This window comes from Charadrius vociferus, unplaced genomic scaffold (assembly GCF_000708025.1).
Source record: "Charadrius vociferus isolate BGI_N301 unplaced genomic scaffold, ASM70802v2 scaffold455, whole genome shotgun sequence".
NCBI classification, from domain to species: Eukaryota; Metazoa; Chordata; class Aves; order Charadriiformes; family Charadriidae; genus Charadrius; species Charadrius vociferus.
This window is the reverse complement of record NW_009648550.1, coordinates 620,065-639,682: the sequence shown is the minus strand read 5'-3', so window position 1 is coordinate 639,682 and position 19,618 is coordinate 620,065. Positions and strand designations below refer to the sequence as shown.

Sequence of the window (19,618 nt, the reverse complement as noted above, 5' to 3'; positions counted from 1 at the left end):
GCACCGCTGTTCATCTCTGCCTTAGCTGGGAGATCAGACCCCATTAGCTGATAAAAAGACAGACCTAAGCCACAGAAGCTCAAAATCTGGACTGTATCAATCCAGTGATAGTCATTACCAGACACTTCAGAAAAATATAACCCAACGTGAGCTTCTTAGAAACCTGTAACTTCTTCATTAGAAATCGGTTTACGTTCTGGAATACTAGGGTTTTGCAAGGCAGTGGGAAAGGGAAGGTGGTTCGTGACAGTGTCATGGTATTTGTTCAGGACCATTCCAAGTATCTTTCTCCGTAACAAGAGCATGAAGTGATGAGCAGGAGTCCTGACTATGATAGCTATTTGCTTTTGATTGTGTTCTCTATGTATATATTACCATTTCATTTATGTCTTGTGTATTAGTTTCTCTCTATCCTTTGAATGAGCCAGTTTATTACGGAAAATTTGACTATTTAGTTTTGTTTCCTGCAGAAAATATTGCAGCTACTACCTGAGAGGATTTTTTATCGATGGCATTTTCGCAGTATAGGTAAGAAGGAATGGTTTAAAAACATTCTAGTACAAATAAAATCAATGTTTTCTGTAGTCACTGCCCTGGTTCTGAGAGTCCTGTTAACCACAGAATCACTTAGTATTGCCTATACACAAATGGTACTCGCATACAAGACTTGCAGCTGAAAATTCTTGAAGCATATGGAAAATCTTTTTACTTGCTATATCAGCTCTGTGTGTTCCTTGATTTATGTGGTTTTGGTTGCCTGCTTCATTTTTATTTTGCATGAATGCTCTTTAAATTATTATATTCTTGGGTTTATCTGGGTCCTCTTTCCTGTCTTCTCTTCCATGTGCTAGAAGCTATCAAGATGATCTGGGTTATAAACCGACACACCTTTTTCTAATTAGGTCTCCCTTTGTATTCACAGACTAACACCAAAAATTAAGATTGAGGAGGCTTGTGGAATCTGTATGTGGCTTTTGCAAAGTAAAATTGTATTGTATTATGATAGTCTTTTGCAAGTGATAATATATGAGATGCCCATACAAATTTGTAGTACTAAATATTGCTCTTTGCCTAACAATAGATACTGTGTTGAACTCGACCCTTGCCGCTTCCTAAAAATTCAACCTGTAAAACTTAGGCTGTGAATAGGTGGCTGTTTGGTAGTTGAGCACAGGCTGTCCTAAACTAAACGCCAACCATGGGACTGCTGCAGTGCACAGGAACTTAATTTCTTCTCTGATATTCCTGTATTCTCTGTGCAGTTTAGTTCATTAATATTTGTAAAACACTCAGTTGTCACACTCTTTGTGGGAATTAAATGAGGAATTTCTGGTTTAGAGCTGGGATAGTGAAGGAAAGAGATTAAGGACAAAAATATAAACTTTTTAGTAGCTCTTTCTGAACAATTTTTCTTTTAATTAGTGGTCCACAGTTATACTGGCCTTTATAAGTGGAATTAGGAATACATGGTATTTCTGCAAGTTTGGCCCCAGCTGTCTTTCACTGATTCTCATATAATGGAGGATTTGCCAAGCATCCTGTTAGAATATGACATTGGCCGAGACAGACACAAGATACCTATGAATGGCATTCACTTAGTCAAACAGAGAGACTATCCGTTCTTTCCCCGCACTCCTACGGTATTTACTATACATATTCTGGCTTTGGGAGCAAGGGAAGGAATAGGAGGAGTCTGGCAGAGAGAAGTCTTGGAGTTAATAAAGCTCTGCTTTTTTTTTTTTTTTTCTCCTTAGTTTCCTAGTTTATTCCTCTCCTCACTTGACCAGATTGAATAAAGCTAGAGTTAAATGGGTGCAGAAATATTGAAAGGTTATATACCTTTATTTTTATAGTCAAAACACCTTGAAATCCAATGAAGAAATTTAACTAGATAATTTCCTCTGACTTAAACATCTTTGATTCATCACTACTTTGAAAATTCTGCTTCGGAATCCTACCAAAGTGGTCGCAACGTTTTGGTTTGCTGTTTGTTCAAGTAAATTTTATGCTGCTTTGGGGGGGTTGTATTTCTTCTAAGTAGTATTTGGTTGTTGTTGTTTGGTTTGGTTTCCAGCAATATTTCATCACCTACCATGTTTTTCATCAGAACAATGAATTTGCTGTTGAAGAAGAAATAATGAGTGGAAGTTAAAGGTCAAGGAAAGGGCTGTTGTCACATTTCCAGTTAGCACTGACAAAAATAAAAGCAGACATCTGCTTGACCACTTTACTACCATTTCATCTGAATTATTCCAGAACAAATTGGTTTTAGTCAGTTGTTTTATAGCTAATATGTTCTTTATATTTATGCTTCTCTTGAATAGTCATATGTAGATAATTTTTTAGCTGTGTCCAATAAATGAGCTAAAAATTTGGCAGTGCAGTTATTTACAGCTGTACCTTGTGATTTGCTTTTTGCTTAATGTTCATGTGCATTAATATGTATTTGCTATATATGTTAATAATTTCCATTTAATACTGTGAAACAGTGAGATCTTGAGGGAAGGATCACATTTAAGGAATGTACATAATTCACAAATCCAGGAGAAATAACAGCTGAGTGCTGCATCATGTTATTTTTCTTAGGATTGGATTAAAAACATCCAGCATTTGATGTATAGTCTCTCTCTGATTTTTAGGTCAGACATTTGAAGGTGAGGGCAGTTAGCCTGCTATTTCGAAAACCAGAATTAAAATATTTTCAATTTTAATATTGCGTTTCGTAGACATAGATTGCTAGCATCTTTTTCTTATCATTATTGTCAATATTAGTGTATTTGAATGCATTAATCCTACAAGTTGAACTTCTTGATTTCTCCAAATCTAGTAAGTCAAAATTTCTTCTAGATATCTTACTTTTAATGAAAATAATTTGAGAAATGTCATCTGACTAAAACCAAAGTACCTCCCTGTAAAGATACACTATATTTAATCTATAATACTGATGGTGGTTGTAATTAGATTCACTTCCGGTTTTTTCACTCCATAGTTTTCTTTTTCTTTAAACACCAGTGCCGTAGCCACGTAGTAAATGGCATTAAATTATCCTTTTCTGTCGTATTTTGTAAAAAACATTCTGATGGAAAGTGACCATCTTAGTAGCTGATATGTCCCTATTTGATTTTTCTAATCTAGGATCAATTCTGAAGAAACTTTTGCACACTGGAAATTCTCTCAAGGTATTTCTATTTGATGATGTATTTATATTTCTTTTCACTTTTATTGTTATGAAGCATCTTGCTTCACAGTTTTCCAGCAGCAGTGTTTTTCAGATTTTTTAGGTTTTGTAATTTTACTTATTCACCTTTTAATCATAAATTTTATTATTGTAATCCTCGATTATTTTAATATTTGTTGTCTTTAGTTGTTGTTATTCTAATGACCTTTGTAGAGTTATCTGGAAGAGTTATCAATATATTTCACTTAATACTTAATTTTTTCAGATCTCTTTAGCACTAAGTATACTGTATTAAACATACTGATTTCTTGTTTGCCGAAGAGTTTTAAATCCATTTTTCTTCTTCTAAATGCATTGCTAAAATTAAAATTGTATCTTGTTAATATAAAAACCCAATAAATAAACTTAGTAAACTTGCTGAATACGCTACCTTGGATGGTTTTATTGTATCTCAGTTTTCGTGAGGATCTTCTGATCCCAGTGATGTTGAGGACAGTAGCTTGCTTTGACCTTTGCGGGGCCAAGATTTCAGACTTAGTAGGGCATGAGTTATTGGCAGCTGTTTGGTTGTGTGTCACACTGCTGTTGTACTTCAGAGCCCCTTTTAAGATTGAGTCTTGAGACTAGCCGAGATGCATTTGGCCCCAGGAACCGGGGGACTGGAAGTAGAACTTTCTGGCCTCTGCAGTTGGAGTGGTAATGCTGTCTCCTTGGAGTGCCACCGCCTTGGGTACAGCTTGCCTTCCACCCTTCTCTGGTCATGATTAAATTAATAATGTGATTACTCTTGGTATGGTGGAAAGACTGACAAGCACTTAGCTGGGATGAAAGGACTTGTCCTGCATTTACTTAACTATTTAACTGTGTTACTGTACATGCAAATTTGTTTTAATGTATTTTTCTACAAAATCATCCCCTTGTAGATAAGATGTGAAGGAATCCGACTGTTTCTTCTCTGGCTTCAAGCGCTTCAGACTAACTGTGCAGAAGAGCAGATATTAATATTTGCATGCCTTGTGCCTGGCTTTCCACCCATTACGTCCTCGCGAGGTCCCTGTACACTAGATAACCTCATTAGTCCTACTAATTCGCCAGATGGTGAGTAAGCGAACAGAATTTCCATGGCGGGTGTATTGCCTCCCCCTTCCACCGAGGTCGTTGTGGAGCTGTAGGGTTTCTTGTTGGGAAGATGTCACATGGATGATAACATTTGTCTTTATAATTCAGAGATGTACTGAATTTGTCAAGCTACTGTATTTGTTGCAGCTGTATAGCCTTCAAATCTTGTCATTCTGAGTTCAGAACTGTTGGGTTTTGTTGTTTCTTTGTTGTTTTGTTTTTTTTTTTAAATTGAGATGCAGCTATATGAACATGTTACTGCCAAATTAGGAGGTGTGTAGATTTACAGCATATTGGTTAATCTGCCGTGATTGCTTGTGTTAACCCTTCCAAACTGCAGTAAATCAGAGGTTGGTGCCATCCTTGATTGTTTGCAGTAGGACTTGGGGAAATAGGGAAGCCCAAGCAGTTACTGGACTTAGACTTTGTGCAACTTAGTAGCGTATTAATGATTATTTTCAAATTAATCTTTTTATAGAAAATATCTTTTATTTAACGATTTTCAGGTTTTCTATGTTTAAAACACTTTCTTTTTATTTTAGCTAAGATTTTTCCAGAAGAAATAACCCCACTTTTGCCAGCTGTCTCTGGAGAGAAAATTGCTGAAGACCAAACCTGCTATTTTCTTCAGCTACTGTTAAAATATATGGTAATTCAGGTGCGGAGGATATATGTTTTTAACTATTCATATTTGGAGAAATGTACTTGTGGTAGAAAAGCAGGCCTATGCTGTATCTATGCGGAGCTGGTTTTGCCCCTCCCCAGGAAGAAGCTGCCTTCTGTACTTTCTTGTTCTTGTTTTTAAAAATAAAATCATCCCAAAGGTGGTACTTTGTGCCTTTTTTGGTGAAAATAAGTTTTTCACACTTGTGATAAGAATTAATGAATGTTATCCAAATTTGCAGGATAACCGACTAGTTTATGTGCTTGTGGTCATGTTTAGAAAATGGATATGGAGGAAAGATGCAATTTGTTCCCCTTGGACACATACATAGCTGAAAAGACATGTAAAGGACCACCGGACAAAGAGATAAAAAAGGAGAAATGGCTTTTGAGATACTTTTTTTTAAAAAGGATGCCAGTAATATGTACATCAAAAATTTTAATTAGAAATAGATCAGATTAATCTGTACAGGAAAGAAATTAAGATAATGCATAAGTTTAAAAAGTAGAAATTAAGCACCATTTTAAATGAAGTGGAAACTATATAGACAATGAACACTAAAGAACTTAATATTCAAAAAAAGATAAAAGATAATTAAATACTTTGAGATACATTTTTTTTAAATATCAAAAGGCAAGACCAAAATGATATTTGGAAGAGGTTTTGTCATCTTGAATAAATGCTTTATTTTGAAAAGTGGCTCTATGAAATTATCAACTTCCTACACGGCATTCTTTGTTTCACATATCAGAGTCTCACAACACTTCAGTTAAATTTTTTTTTTTTCACTGTTCTTTTTTTATACTCTTATGTCTTTGGGATCTAAAAAAGCTGACTACACTGTAAATCCAATTGCATTGAGGTTCATCAACATACATTTATTGATGTTCCTCGGTAAAGGGGAGCGCAGTTGGGCAGTAACCTTCTTGCTGCAGACAAGAGATGAAATTAAAATAATCTGATGCAAGTGCAGAATGATTGCTCAGACCCAGAACGTAAATTTTCTTAAAGATGTAGATTTGCTTTATGTCTCCAAAGGGGTAGAATTTAATATGCATCAGTTTATTTACATAACAAATAAAATGATACAGAAACACAGTAGTCTTGTTTCCAGGCTCTCTGTGTGTATTTTGCGAAAGTAGGACATTGCAAGTTCCACAATTTTTAGAGATTTGGAAAAAGATCTAGTACAGATTAAAATAAAATGTGTTTAAAAGAAAATACATAAATAAATCTCACATGACTGCTGTAAACAAGTCAGTTTTTCTTTAACTTAATAAATTATTATCTTGGACAGATTCAGTGAAATTGTCTGCTATATACAGTTGGATAGGCTTTTCTAAGAACTTTTACTGAAAAAAAAAATCAATCCTATAGTCTTTTGACGTTGCTTAAAAAAAAAAAAAGGAAAAAAAAGAGATGGGTCTAAATTTAAAGTGTATGTCAAAAGATGAACACTTCCAATGCTCACTTGAGTGTCACAAAAAGAGAAGTAATGTAAGAAACTAAAACCCAGATAGGTTTAAGTCATCAGTGGAAAAGTGCTTCACTGTAGACATGTCTATTTTTACCTTATTTGAAATGGTATTGGAAAACGCACCCATATTGGTTATGTGCAACTTACTCCAAATTAAAGGTGTTTTAATATGAAAAGAGCAACTCCTTGTCAAACTTTTTCAGTCTTCCAAGGAATTGTAGTTCAAAACTGTTGGTAAAGAGCAACTTGGAAGTACGTGTATGACTCTGTTGTTGATCCATGCAAGAATGGAAGAGTACCTTTAAAAACAAACTTAGATGTCAGCCTGTTCCTTGTCAGTGGAAATTACTTGTGCCTTGAGTCAAATTTTGCAAAGGAGTATTGCGTGTGTAGCCCACAGTAACTTTGTCTAAATTTACAGGTAAAAAGCAAATTTGTTAAAAACATTAATACGACATTTTCTGTGCTTCATTCCATTAGAACAGCACAAATACGCTTGCTTCTAACGAGCATGTTTTCTTTGATGTGCTGAAGCCCTCCTGGTAATATCTTATATTCTTACTGCAGTTTGTAAAGTTTTTTTGGGGCAGTGCTAATTTTTTCTCTCTTGTTAAAAAGTAATTGTTTATCTTTTGTATTCAATGTGGAATGATTGTCAATGTAACACATTAACTTAAAGCTTTTTTTTGTTTCTCTTTAACTCCATGACAAAGGCTGCAAGCCTGGAGTGGAAAAATAAGGAGAACCAAGACACTGGTTTTAAGTTTCTCTTTACCTTGTTTAGAAAATACTATCTTCCTCACTTGTTTCCATCTTTTACAAAGCTAACCAACCTCTACAAACCTGTTCTTGGTAAGTAGTGAATTTTGTCTTTTAAGCAGAAAAAGAAATAATTGTGACTGTTCTCAGTAGCATCCCTGTTACCTGCTGACATATCACTACAGTTCTGTTGAATGAGGATTTTTTCCTCCCTTGTCTCATGATTTGATTTTTTTCTAGCACAACTTTTGATTTTCTGAGATAGTCCAGGAAGCTGCTGCTGCTCATCACTGCATAAGGGCTGACCTGATTCTTCTTTCTTAAAGACATTTCCACTGGCCTAACATTTATATCGAGTGAGCAAAGACTCTAACTGTGATATATAATGAAGACAGAACGTGCTCTCTGATGGATTTTTTTTTTTTTTTAAAGAACCAACAAGCTGCCCAAGTGTGAGGGAGTAGCTAACTTAGTTACTCTTACTTCTTGTTTCCTTGAGCAGAAAATGAGCATGAAGGGCCAAAGGAAAGGAAATGGAGATGTACATCTGCAGTTGAAGGATTAAAAGCATGTTATTTCAGAAACGCTCACATTTTTCCTAATTTTCTACTGAATTATATATTGCAGTCCGTAGGAGCGGTGTTATTAATACTCACCTGGTGTACTGCAGCCTCTCCATCATCATCCTTCCCCTCCCTCCTCTAACTTTTAATTCCCGTCCTTTGCAGTTTAATAGTTAGTGTTCAAACAGTGCCACTTCAGCTGTGTTGTTCACAGCTAGAGCCCAGGCCTTCCATGTTTTTCAGCTGTGTGCAAGTTATTTTTCCACAAATCTAAGCATCTGAATGAGTTATGACCCAATCTATCTCCCTTTGGCAATCTTCCACTTTTTCCCATGTGTTTTCTTTCTTTTATTTCAGTTTGTGCAGTGCTCTTTGCACCTGAGTTTACTTCTTTCCAATGCGTTAAGTATCATTTTTCTTCTTAATCTTTGCACTATGGTGTGTTCCAGAGCCATCTTCTCTTTCTCACTGTACTTTATTAATAAAGCTGTGTGAAACTTAGAAAATTATTTTACATTGTAGTAGAAGTAGTTGTTCTGGTTCAAATTTTGCCGTACTTTTTGCAGCCCTTTTCTTTTGCTTTCCTTTGTTTTGCATGATACAAATTATAACCTTGAGGAAAGATCTGTGCTTTTATGTTCTTGCTTTTCTTTAGGGATAATAAAATTACAATATAATATAAGCATTAATATAATAAAAGCAGTCAGTCATTGCATCTGTTATTTCATATGGAGAAAACGTTGTTGATGACACGTTCAATACATTTAACTAGAATCTGGAAGCAATTGTGGTTTTTAAGATTAGGTTTTCTTTGTATCTTCTCTTTTTATCTCACCAGATATTCCTGATATAAGGCCAAGACCAGTATACATCACTGCAACACGAAACAATGAAAATGTCTATAGCACAAAAATCCCATATATGGCAGCTCGAGTTGTTTTCATTAAGTGGCTTGTTACCTTCTTTCTTGAAAAGAAATATTTAACTGCTGTTCAGAATACAAAAAATGGAGGAGAAATGCTCCCTAAAATTATTCAGGTGTGCGTTAAAGTTTACCTTATCTTTTCTTATGTACATACTAACTTTGCAAATGATGACAATGCATGGCAACTGAAGCAAGAAAGAAAATGCTACCCCTAAGTCAATAAATGATGTATATGATTATCTTTTTTTTCTTTGATGGAAGGAATCTCCAAAGGAAGGCCTTTAGTAATTTACTACTTTTTTTTTTTTTTCTTGTAGCTGCTTGCCTTACCAGCTTCATCAGTATTATGTTTAGAGTTCAGGAATTTAACCTGTAAACTGTCAAACTTCTTTGTGCCATGGACCAACACCAAAGGCTGCTGTGTTTTCCTTTTGATTATAGCAGCTGTTTACAATGAGATATTAGAAAAATATTTCACTTTCAAATTGCTGGTTGAGACTTCTCTAGGACTAGACACTTCACAATGAATTTTATAGAAATAGATGCTTTTTTGTTTAAGAGACTCTCCAGCTTCCTGTTAAAAATTTAGGATAAGTGTCAGCTTATATTCTTCTCTTGAATTGTAGGTCATTGTCAGATCTGGATTCAGTGGAAAAGCATACATTAACGATTATAGTAGAACTGTATATTTTAATGTAAATTGTTTTTGGAGTTCTTCACTGTAGAATTTTGAAGCCCTAAGCCAGCTAAGTGTAGCTTACGTACTGAAAGTGCTTTTTTTATTATCTTTTCCTTCTTATTGGAAATTCCACCTTTTGTATAAACGGTTTTGCCATTTCAACAGACATAGCCTGGAAAAAGATATATTTTTTTTTAATTTTAACTGAATTTTATAGGCAGCTGACACCAGATAAATACTTAGGTTGTGTAACGGTACTACAGTCCTCCAGATGGAAACTGGTCAAAAGTTATCACTTAGCTGAAGCCGTGTGCCAGCTTTCGGCACACGTTGACTTCTTTAGTGGTTTTGAAGTTCTCTGACTGTAGCCTGTGCCTCGCTGGTGTGGTGGAATCTGACCAAACAAGTTACTTGTGAAAAGCAGTAGAGATGTTATTGCTGCTCTGTTACTGCTCGCTTGGTCAAGCAGAGGGCAGCCTTTTTAGCGTAAACACAAAGCAGAACTGCATTTCGGCGATGCTTTGAGTTACTGTGAATTGGGGGTCTTTTTCTGGTAACTCAAAAGCAGTTTTTTAATTCTCTGTCTTCTCCTGGCTGGATCATTTTAGCCGGACATGGTTCGAGATGTTGCAAAATATGTACAATGCCAGAACAAAACCTGACAAAGAGTTGCCAGGAATAACAATGTGTAAGAGTATTAGCCATGTATAGTGGTATGATCGTTTATTCCCTAAAACCGAAGGGACTTGGGGATTCCTCTCCACTGTGTCTGTGCCCTCCTCCACTCCCACTACTGCATCCCTCCCTTTTTTTTTTTTTTTGTCTTACAGGGTGGTCAAGTCAGTCAGCTGTTCTGGGTGCTTGGGGGAAGGGGTGGGAGGGATCACAGGAACGTGTACATCTTGTAGATTATAAGACCAAATTCCTTCTTGGATCAAGTAGCGGACTGATAATTATACTTCCTGCCTGCTGGGATCCCGGTGTGTTGTGTAAAAAAGAATACTAGTATTTTGAGTTCTTCATAACTATTCTGGATTTTTGGTGTATGCTATTTCAGTTATTTAATTAGGTGTGTGTTTTCTTCTGTGTAGACTGTTGGTGTTGTAAACCAAGATAAAAATGCAGAGCTGGAAACCAGTATGTCTTATGCAAGTGAGCAGGAGAGAAGCCATTCTAACAGCAGCACCTTGTCTGACAGAAGGCTCAGCAATTCCAGCCTCTGCAGCATCGAAGAGCAGCATCGAACTGTCTATGAGATGGTGCAGAGAATCCTCTTATCCACTCGAGGATATGTTAACTTTGTTAATGAGGTGTTTCGACAAGTAAGTGTGTATGTTTTGTTGCTATTGTATATATTTTTTTTAAAGGAAATGTCATGATTGTGAGAAAGAACACTGCAAATGCTGTTGGTTAGGTAACTGACCAAACTTGCTGCTAATAACACCATCATCCTTTTAGTTTGGAGCCCTTCCTAGGTCTAGTTTTAATGATGAAATGATGACATTTTGATAGGAACTGAAGCTTGTTGCTGATGCTAGACAGTAACGTGTCTTATTTGAATGGGCCACCTTATTTGTTCTTGGTATTATGATGTATTTAAAGGTGTGTAAAGAGCTATTAGCTTGCAAATTTATTTATAGATTCTTGTTCCTGTGATCAACATCAGTGTTTAATGTCTGTTTAAACACTGATTCCTTCTACTAGTATTTTTCATTGATTTGACTTCTTTTCAGTTGTTTGGGATAAAAATACATGTGGACCTATTGGAGGTTCCCAATCTTTTGGCTTGGTTTTTTTTTTTTGTTTGTTTTTTTTGTCTTGGTTTGGTTTTTTTTTGTCCATTACCAAGGTAGAAATTGGTTGAAGCAGCAGTTCCAGGTCACATAAGTGTACAGAAGATACTCTCCAGCAGCTGAGTGAGCACACATTCTTTGCTATGAAGTATCTTGTGTGGCATGGTTTAGGAACTCCTTGTACTTGTGCTTTTCAGTGGGATGGATGGCATTTTGACAGGAAGGAGTACTTTTGTGTATGTTAAGAACCGCTGGGGCATGCTGCCCTCTCCTGGTGTTTTACAAGTATGTAAGGTTAGACCAGCTTCCAGGGAACAAAGGCTAGTGCGATGCAGTACTTTTCTCTTTATTCAATATGATCAGTGTTCAGTAATTGGAACAGATAATGGTATTTGGATCCATTTTGTGCTTCTCTCTCCCTTAAGGGAATTTCACTAGTCACTGTGAATTCCTCTACCTTTTTTTCTTTCTACCCTAGTTCTTAGCCTTTCTGAAAGCATTCTGTGTAGTTCCCATTCATCCCGTTGATAAGCTGTTGTTTCTCTAATATTCTAGAAGTTGGCTTCTGGCCTTTTCAGTTTCTGCATCCTTGATAAGTTGACAGTGTCTGTGAAGACACTTTCAGTAATTTCGCATACTTGCTGTATGGCATATTTAAACTTGCTTTTGCTAACCCTTTGGTTTCTCTTGAAATCAACTGTTGGATATTTCACTTCATGCTGGCTAGAGAGACAAGGAAGTGTACTGTGTGATGCAAAGATTTCCCCCAACCTGAACAATATACTTTTATAATGGTTTTGCAGCTAAGCTAGGTATAGAAAATGCTATAGGTTTTGACCCTGTTAATCATGGAGAGTGAGTTATCTCTTCACGGTTGGAAGGACCTGTGTTTAGTATGGTAAATGTGTTTTCATCACTTTCAGTGGTTTTATAATGTAATGCATATTGATATTTTTTTTTGTTGGCAAAATGCACTTTTTTTGTACCAGATGACATTTTCAGACATTGATTTCTGTGCCTGTTCACTGCAGTGCAAAGGTGTTCTGTGACTCTTTTATTTTTTTTTTTATTAGTCTCCTAAGACTTCCAGAAATGCAGGGAAGCACCTGGTATAGGCTTTGTAAGCTTTCTGAGAGGACATACAGGATGATTTCAAAATGTGGACATTGAATAGCATGTTGCAGATAACTTCACTGTGTGGATTTCCAAAACTGTAGTGAGAAAGGATCAAGTGCCAGCCACTGTTCTCCTCATCACAGCTTACTGTCTTGTCTCTACCTACACTTGCTGAAATGGCATTTCACATCGTATACTGCTGATACATTATGAAGTCATCTTCTCCAGAAGGTGTAGCATGGTACCTAAGTTTAGCCCGCCAGATGTCTATGGCTAGTAATGGCTTGCGAGATGAATCCACATTAAGTTAAAGAGCTTGCAAGGAGCAAACCCAAGCTCTTTGTTTTTGTGCGAACAAATACAACGTGAAAGTAATTTGGAATTAATAATTAGGGAATTGTGAATGATGTAGGTATATGCATAGGCTGTTAATTATAACTCCTAGTACAGGCATAAAAGTAAAAATTATGTTTCCTTTCTTTTTTGAGCTGTGTTATCTATGGGTGGTGGTGTGTGGGTATGTTTACCTATGCATGCACATCTATGTCCTATATACGGTAACATTACTTAACTTTCCAATTTAGGCTTTTTTATTGCCACCTTCTGATATATCTGCAACACGAAAAGTGGTTAAGGTATATCGAAAGTGGATATTGCAAGAGAAACCTGTGTTCATGGAGGAGCCAGACAAAAAGGAAGACGGTCAGGATGCTGTTGTCAACTTAGAGGATTCATCAGTGCAAACGGATGGTAAACATGTACGGTATCAGTGTTACTTTCTTTATTCTGTTCGCTTACGATATATGATTTAAGTTTTAAACTTACTTTGTAAATGAGTAACAATTTAAAAAAAGTGAGGAAAATCAAGATTAAAAAATGCTTTTATTTAAGGTCCAGAATTTAAATAAATATTGAGTTCAGTAGCCCTTACTGAGTGCAGGGAAAGATTGAAGCTGTTTTGAAAAATGTAATTTGTTGATTATTCCCTGTCTGTACAAATATGATAGCAACAACTTAATGAAAGAAATACTAATACATTCTGCAGTGTTAAAATTTACAGTGTCTGTTGGCCTGATGCATGTAGGACTATTTCCTTTTGGTGGCAGTTACTTAAGAATTTGAAAATATCTACTAATTTGTACATGCTGGATGAAATATTTAGATTCAGGCACCTTAATCTAGGAAATTAAAGTGTAGATACAAAATCTGTGCATCATCGTTTCAATGTCCTATATTGAACCATCAATAAAAGTGGACTTTCACATTATTGACACTGTGAAGCTATTTAAAGCGTTTTTAAGAACTCCTTTTGAGAAGCAGGTTCGGATTGTGAAAACATAGTATTATAACGTTTGACAGATTACTTTTGTAAGGATGTATAATTTTACCAGGCTTAAATTCAAATATTACTACAATCAGTGACTACAAAGTGTGCTATAAAATACTTTAAATAACATAGCTGTTTAAAATTTTACGAACCTTTAAATTCCATATACTGTCTGTTAAGAAATAAGAGGTGTTAATTCCTTGCTGAAATGAATGTAGGACGTGACAGTTTCTCGTTTTTTGCTTTTAAATGAATTTGAATAAGTATGGACATATTCCTTTCTGCTTTGTCACTAATTGAATCATGTTTTTGAAAGCTTTCCTCTGACCATTCAGGACATAAGCGCTCATCCAGCTGGGGAAGAACGTACTCCTTTACTAGTGCTGTTAACAGAGGATGTATATTAGAAGACGAGGACAAAAATGTTAAAGCTGGTGCTCAAGCTGCCTTACAGGTGTGATGTATAGAAAGATTACAAGACTGTAACTTATGTAATCGTGTGATTTACATGACAAATTATAATATAGTCTCTGAGATTAAGGAAAACTACCAGCAGTTGGTGGTTTTTGTAAGATATGATTTGGTCTTCATTTATAACCTATAAAAAATAATATTAAATCATGTGACCTGTATTAGAGCTACATATCTATTTAAGACAAAGTTCATTTTTTTTCTGCTGTGGGTACTAGGAATTAATCAGAACTGTACATCTGCTCTCGTTGAACCTAATTTATTGGAAGTATTGTTAGTTGCTCAAGCATTAGGAAAATATGCTCAAGCATCAGGAAATGAGTAGCTCGAGGATTGGTACTCTTGTCTGACCAAGTAGAATAGAGACCTGCAAAACCTGTACTGTTCAATGTATGCCTTTGTTGGGTCTGCAATGCCACCTGACTCTTCGTTGGAACGATGTAGAAAAATAAAGTAATAGGTAAAACATGAAACTTGCTCTAAGGAAAGTGAAAGGTTTGACTGGAGGAGGAGAAGTACTTTGTCTTGACTTTTTTTTTTTTATTTCTGAGACTATGTAAACTGACTGTAAATCACCTGTCTTGAAGGTATTCTTGACAAACTCAGCGAATGTTTTCTTACTGGAACCGTGCGTTGAAGTCCCAGTGCTTCTGAAGGAGCAAGTTGATGCTTGCAAAGCAGTTCTGAGTATCTTTAGGCGCATGATAATGGAACTATCAATGAATAAAAAGACATGGTAAGCTTAATATATTCTGCATCATTTAAAAGAAAAATATCAATGTTTGAACTTTATGGGACAATTACTGGGTAGCGAGAAGACTGGCTTTCTCAGGGGTAGACCTTATTACATAAGTCACACTCGCCTCCAAATTGATTTGTGAGATTGAAGGTTCTGCTGAATCTACATCATTGTACTGTTCAGCTTCAAGGTTCTGGCTGGTGTTTCCATTCCTGACTTCATCTTCTGAAAAATTAGTTTTTGCAGTCCACAACCAATTAATGTTTTGCAAATGATCTGTGAAGTCTGAGGTGTGATCGCATTCTCAGTATGTAAGGATTACTGGAGAATTAAGAGGGGGTTTTGGTACATGAAAATTAACAAGTACAATTAAATAGAACATGTGAACAAAAAGTACAATTTTGTTTTGGAAACAGGGAACAGATGTTGCAGATACTCCTTAGAATTACAGAAGCTGTGATGCAGAAGCCAAAAGAAAACCAAATAAAGGATATGTTCGCTCAAAGCATGTCAGGATTACTTTTTCGAGTGAGTGTTTGGGGTTCTTTTTTGTTTGGTTGGTTTTTATGTTGATTTTTCATGATGATTACCCATAGTTTTAGTTAAGTACTGTTGCACAGTACTATGAAATGTACTTGTAAAACATGAAAAAATTTTCCTTTGCAGTAATACAAGTAATTATTTTGTAAACTGTTCCTAACAGAGGGAGACAGATTCCAGGTGCAACAAGCAGTTGATCTGATCTGTTCTTTAGGGCTCTGTTACAAACCATGGTAGATCAGGGAGGCGCGCAGTCTCTTTGTGGGATACCTTCAATGAGTATCTCTAAAGTATAAGCTTGATGTAACTGTTTTCTTAGAAGTTCAGCTGGCAAGTCAAAACTGAGTCACACTGAATGAGATGAAAACATTTGTACATTGCATTGTACTTTGCATGCTCAGCTACAGTATCTAGGTCTGAGTGTCTCTGGCATAGCTCAATCACTACAGTCATTCTGTAGGTATAAGCACAGAATCATAGAATGGTTTAGGTTGGAAGGGACCTTAAAGATTATCTAGTTCCAACCTCCCTGCCGTGGGCAGGGACACCTCCCACTAGACCAGGTTGCTCCAAGCCCCATCCAGCCTGGCCTTGAACACCTCCAGGGATGGGGCATCCACAGCTTCTCTGGGCAGCCTCTGCCAGTGCCTCACCACCCTCAGCGGGAAGAATTTCTTCCTAATATCTATTCTAAATCTCCCCTCTTCCAGTTTGAAGCCATTACCCATTGTCCTATCACTACAGGCCCTTGTAAAAGGTCGCTCTCCGGCTTTCTTGTAGGTGCCCTTCAGATACTGGAAAGTTGCTATAAGGAGTTCATAAGAGAGAGTTCATTCTATTATGATTATACACAGCACATTATTTCAATTTACCAGAGAACATACAGACCACCTGAAACATATGTTTTGGAATTTTTAGACTTCTGTAGTCAGTAACTTTTACAATTATTTACCCACCAATTTCTGGGAATATTTTGTTTGTGAAAAGTATCTATGCATGATATCTGTGCATCTTGAATAGTCAGTGCTAATACTCAGGTTGGTGTTGACCACATCAAAATGCGGGTTGATGTTGGTGTGCTGAATTCATCTTGACAGAAATGCATGAGCTGTCACTTATTTCTTTTCTCTCAGACCCTCATTGTGGCTTGGATCAGAGCAAACCTGAGTGTTTACATTTCTCGGGAGCTGTGGGATGAGCTGCTCAACGTTCTGTCTGCCCTGACGGACTGGGAGGAGCTCATAAACGAGTGGGCCAATATCATGGACTCTCTAACAGCGGTGCTAGCAAGAACCGTGTATGGGGTGGAAATGACAAACTTACCCTTGGATAAGCTCAGTGAACAAAAAGAAAAAAAGCAGAGAGGAAAAGGTTAGTCTCTGTGCTTCAGTGCTTTTTGTATCATTAAATATTTAAGTTTAAACTTTAAAATTAATTTAATTTAATCTAACATTAAATACTACTTAATCTAGTGTAAGAACCTGTTTAATCAAATGTGAAGTGCTTTAGATTTATGTATTCTTATCCTTCATTGTGGGAGGAAAGGTAATTGGGGTCAATAGAAGATAGCTATTTAGCAGTTTTTAGTATGCGCTTAAAATCAGTCTTTTCTGTGTAGCAGAAAGGAAACATGGTTTCCTGTGCTGTAGTCTGGCATAGTCATCAACATAAACATTGTTTTCCATGTATTTTAATTAAAATTTATTAAACACAGTATTTTAGCTACATTTATGTGACACCTTGCAGTAGATGCACATAGTTGAAGTAGTAATTGTTTTTTGATAATAGTAAAAATTCATCTATGTTGTTTAAAAGGTTAATATTTCTCATGTCTGAGTGCTTATAAGTCCATTCATACTTTAGGAAAGATATGTTCCAAAGTATACAATGCTAGAGAATTTTGTTTTCCCTGTCTCTAAGGTGGCATTTTAGAGCCTCAAAAGACAGCTGTAGTGGGAAGATCTTTTTCGTTAAGCTGGAAAAGTCATCCTGAAATTGTGGAGCCAATGAGATTCAGAAGTGCTACGACCTCTGGAGCCCCAGGAGTTGAGAAAGCAAGAAATATTGTTCGTCAAAGAGCAACAGGTTAGAGCATAACTAAAAGTGTGTGTTCCCAACCACTCAGTAACACTCAAGTTTTAAATCTGCCTTTGTGTTGTGGCTGCTTCCAGAAGTCGTGCAACTTAATTAAATACCTAAACAGAGATGTTGCATACCTGTGCCTGGATGTCTTGACAGCTACCAGTATGAATAGAGAATGAAAGTATTTTAGAAAATTCTAAATATATGCTTTTAAATACTTTACACTTAATTGCAAGTTAGTCATGTGCCAGTTGTTTTTTTTTTCTTGTAAAGAAGTAAAGTACATTCCAATCTTTATCAATTCATAAGAAAGCATTTATTAACATCAGTCAGATAATATATATTGCTTCTGAACTTTCATACAGCTAGCTATTTACTCTGAGCACAAGGTAAACCAGATATTTAATAAACAATTTAATCCTTTCTTATTTGCTTTATTTGCTTTCTTTTTATTAGCACAATGAGGTATGTATAGCATCTCCTTTTCCTTTTTTCTCTCATGTTTACTTCTGGAAGAGGAAAACAAGAGAAGAAAGAACAGGGGGTGAGGAATGATGAGGGAGTGTCTGAGACCCGGGGCATTGAACAGATAACTGATTTTTTCAAGCATTTCAGCAGTTTGAATTTGGTCTCTCTGTCGCATGGTAGCGTGTTTGTGTTCCAATTCAGTGGGTATGGATTAAAACTGTCCACAGAAAATCTCCTGCTTTTGAATAGGAGATATTTTGCTGCATGGCTTCCTTTCTCATTCATAACAAATCAGTTGTGTTTCTTACCAGGAGAATTTGAAGGTGATTTGGTATACTTTTGTGGCTGCAGGCTTCATAACTAAGCCACAGTCTTCAGCTTAGATCACACAACATTTTGGCAATCAATCAATTAATTCTTTGTGTCTGTTTTATTTTTAAATTCAGTGAGTTCCTATTTGTGCTCCAGTGGAGAATTCTTTCTTTCTTCTGCTGAAGCACGCCTCCCCTAGACTTCTCACCATAGCAGTAGAGACAACCTGGAAGTATTGATCAGCAAGGACTTTTCTTGGTTGTGTTCTTTCAAATTAAAGGAATTTCTACCTTTAGTAAAGAAAGCTTATTTGGTAGGGAGCAGGTACATTGTCACGTAGGAGGATGAACTTCAGGTGTAAAAAGCCCTTGGTTTCATTTTGTGTCTCATGGTCATATAAAAAGAGAATTATTCTGGCTTTCATGGAATTTGTGATGATCAATGGCTCCCAAATCAGCAGGTGCAAAAAAGTTTTATACAAAGTGTATATCCCTTTTCTAATGTAAGGCTATTTAGAAACACAAAACTCAGCTTACTAAGCCTCCAGAGGGGTCATCTTTCAGAATGAAATGCAGCGGTCCTGAAGGTGAATACAGAAGCCAGGCCTACCTCCAGGAGAGTCTTTCTTTTGATCTGCCGCTTGTATCTGGAGTTATAAGACTAAGAGCAGAGTATTTCTGCAAGCAGCAGCAAATCTTTTGCCTGTTACTCTGCTTGAGTATTTTTGCTTCCTTCTTGCTCCCCTGTTTTTGAAGTGTCAGCATTGACATTGCTGTGTACAAGAAGAGAAACTGTACAGTTAATAAGGTTTTTTCTGTTAGAGACTTCTGTAATTCAGCATAATTTTATGTAATACAAATGATGATAAATTGCTTTTTTTCACTAAAGGAGACTTTAAGCTTATGACAATTGGATATTAATCCATAAAATACCAAGTTTTTAATAACGTTAGACAACCTCTAGAGTGTTAGCCACGTTGGAAAGTGTTTTTCTGGTGGCCTTTTTTTTTTTTCCTAAGGAACAGTGAACCCATTTAAGTGTTGCTATTTGGAAGAGAAATTCAGTAAGATATGCATTCAGACTGTAGTTATCTTCTACCTTCCCTTGTGGTGACTTAAGAACTCCAAAAACTTTCATGTAACTTGTGTCCCTTTCATCATGCTGTTCAGAAATGTGGAAAGCAGGTCTCATTACCCAAAAACCAGACTCCACAGGATAATTCAGGGTGAAAGGAACTTCATCAAGTCCAAGCTCCTGCTCAAAGCAGGGTCAGCTGCCAGTCAGACCAGGGTACTTAGGGCTTTATGCAGTCTGGAGCTGGGATGCCTTGTTTTAAAAGCAAAACCAGAGGCATCTGTATCTTTAGACCAATTTTTGAGAAGCACGCTATCCCGCTTCTCAGATCA

The 19,618-nt window shown here is 36.4% G+C and overlaps 1 protein-coding gene across 1 annotated transcript in view; it reads left to right on the top strand.

Moving 5' to 3' along the window:
• Positions 1-19,618, top strand: part of RALGAPA2 (Ral GTPase activating protein, alpha subunit 2 (catalytic)) — a 144,126-nt gene that overhangs the window by 30,857 nt on the left and 93,651 nt on the right. Inside the window, exons 4-16 of the mRNA XM_009886048.1 lie at positions 471-528; positions 3,136-3,179; positions 4,102-4,276; positions 4,840-4,955; positions 7,152-7,290; positions 8,599-8,798; positions 10,456-10,686; positions 12,858-13,031; positions 13,917-14,054; positions 14,659-14,807; positions 15,227-15,338; positions 16,484-16,721; positions 17,271-17,435. Coding sequence (XP_009884350.1) covers positions 471-528; positions 3,136-3,179; positions 4,102-4,276; positions 4,840-4,955; positions 7,152-7,290; positions 8,599-8,798; positions 10,456-10,686; positions 12,858-13,031; positions 13,917-14,054; positions 14,659-14,807; positions 15,227-15,338; positions 16,484-16,721; positions 17,271-17,435 — 1,939 coding nt within the window. The remainder of the gene's footprint in view (positions 1-470; positions 529-3,135; positions 3,180-4,101; positions 4,277-4,839; positions 4,956-7,151; positions 7,291-8,598; positions 8,799-10,455; positions 10,687-12,857; positions 13,032-13,916; positions 14,055-14,658; positions 14,808-15,226; positions 15,339-16,483; positions 16,722-17,270; positions 17,436-19,618) is intronic.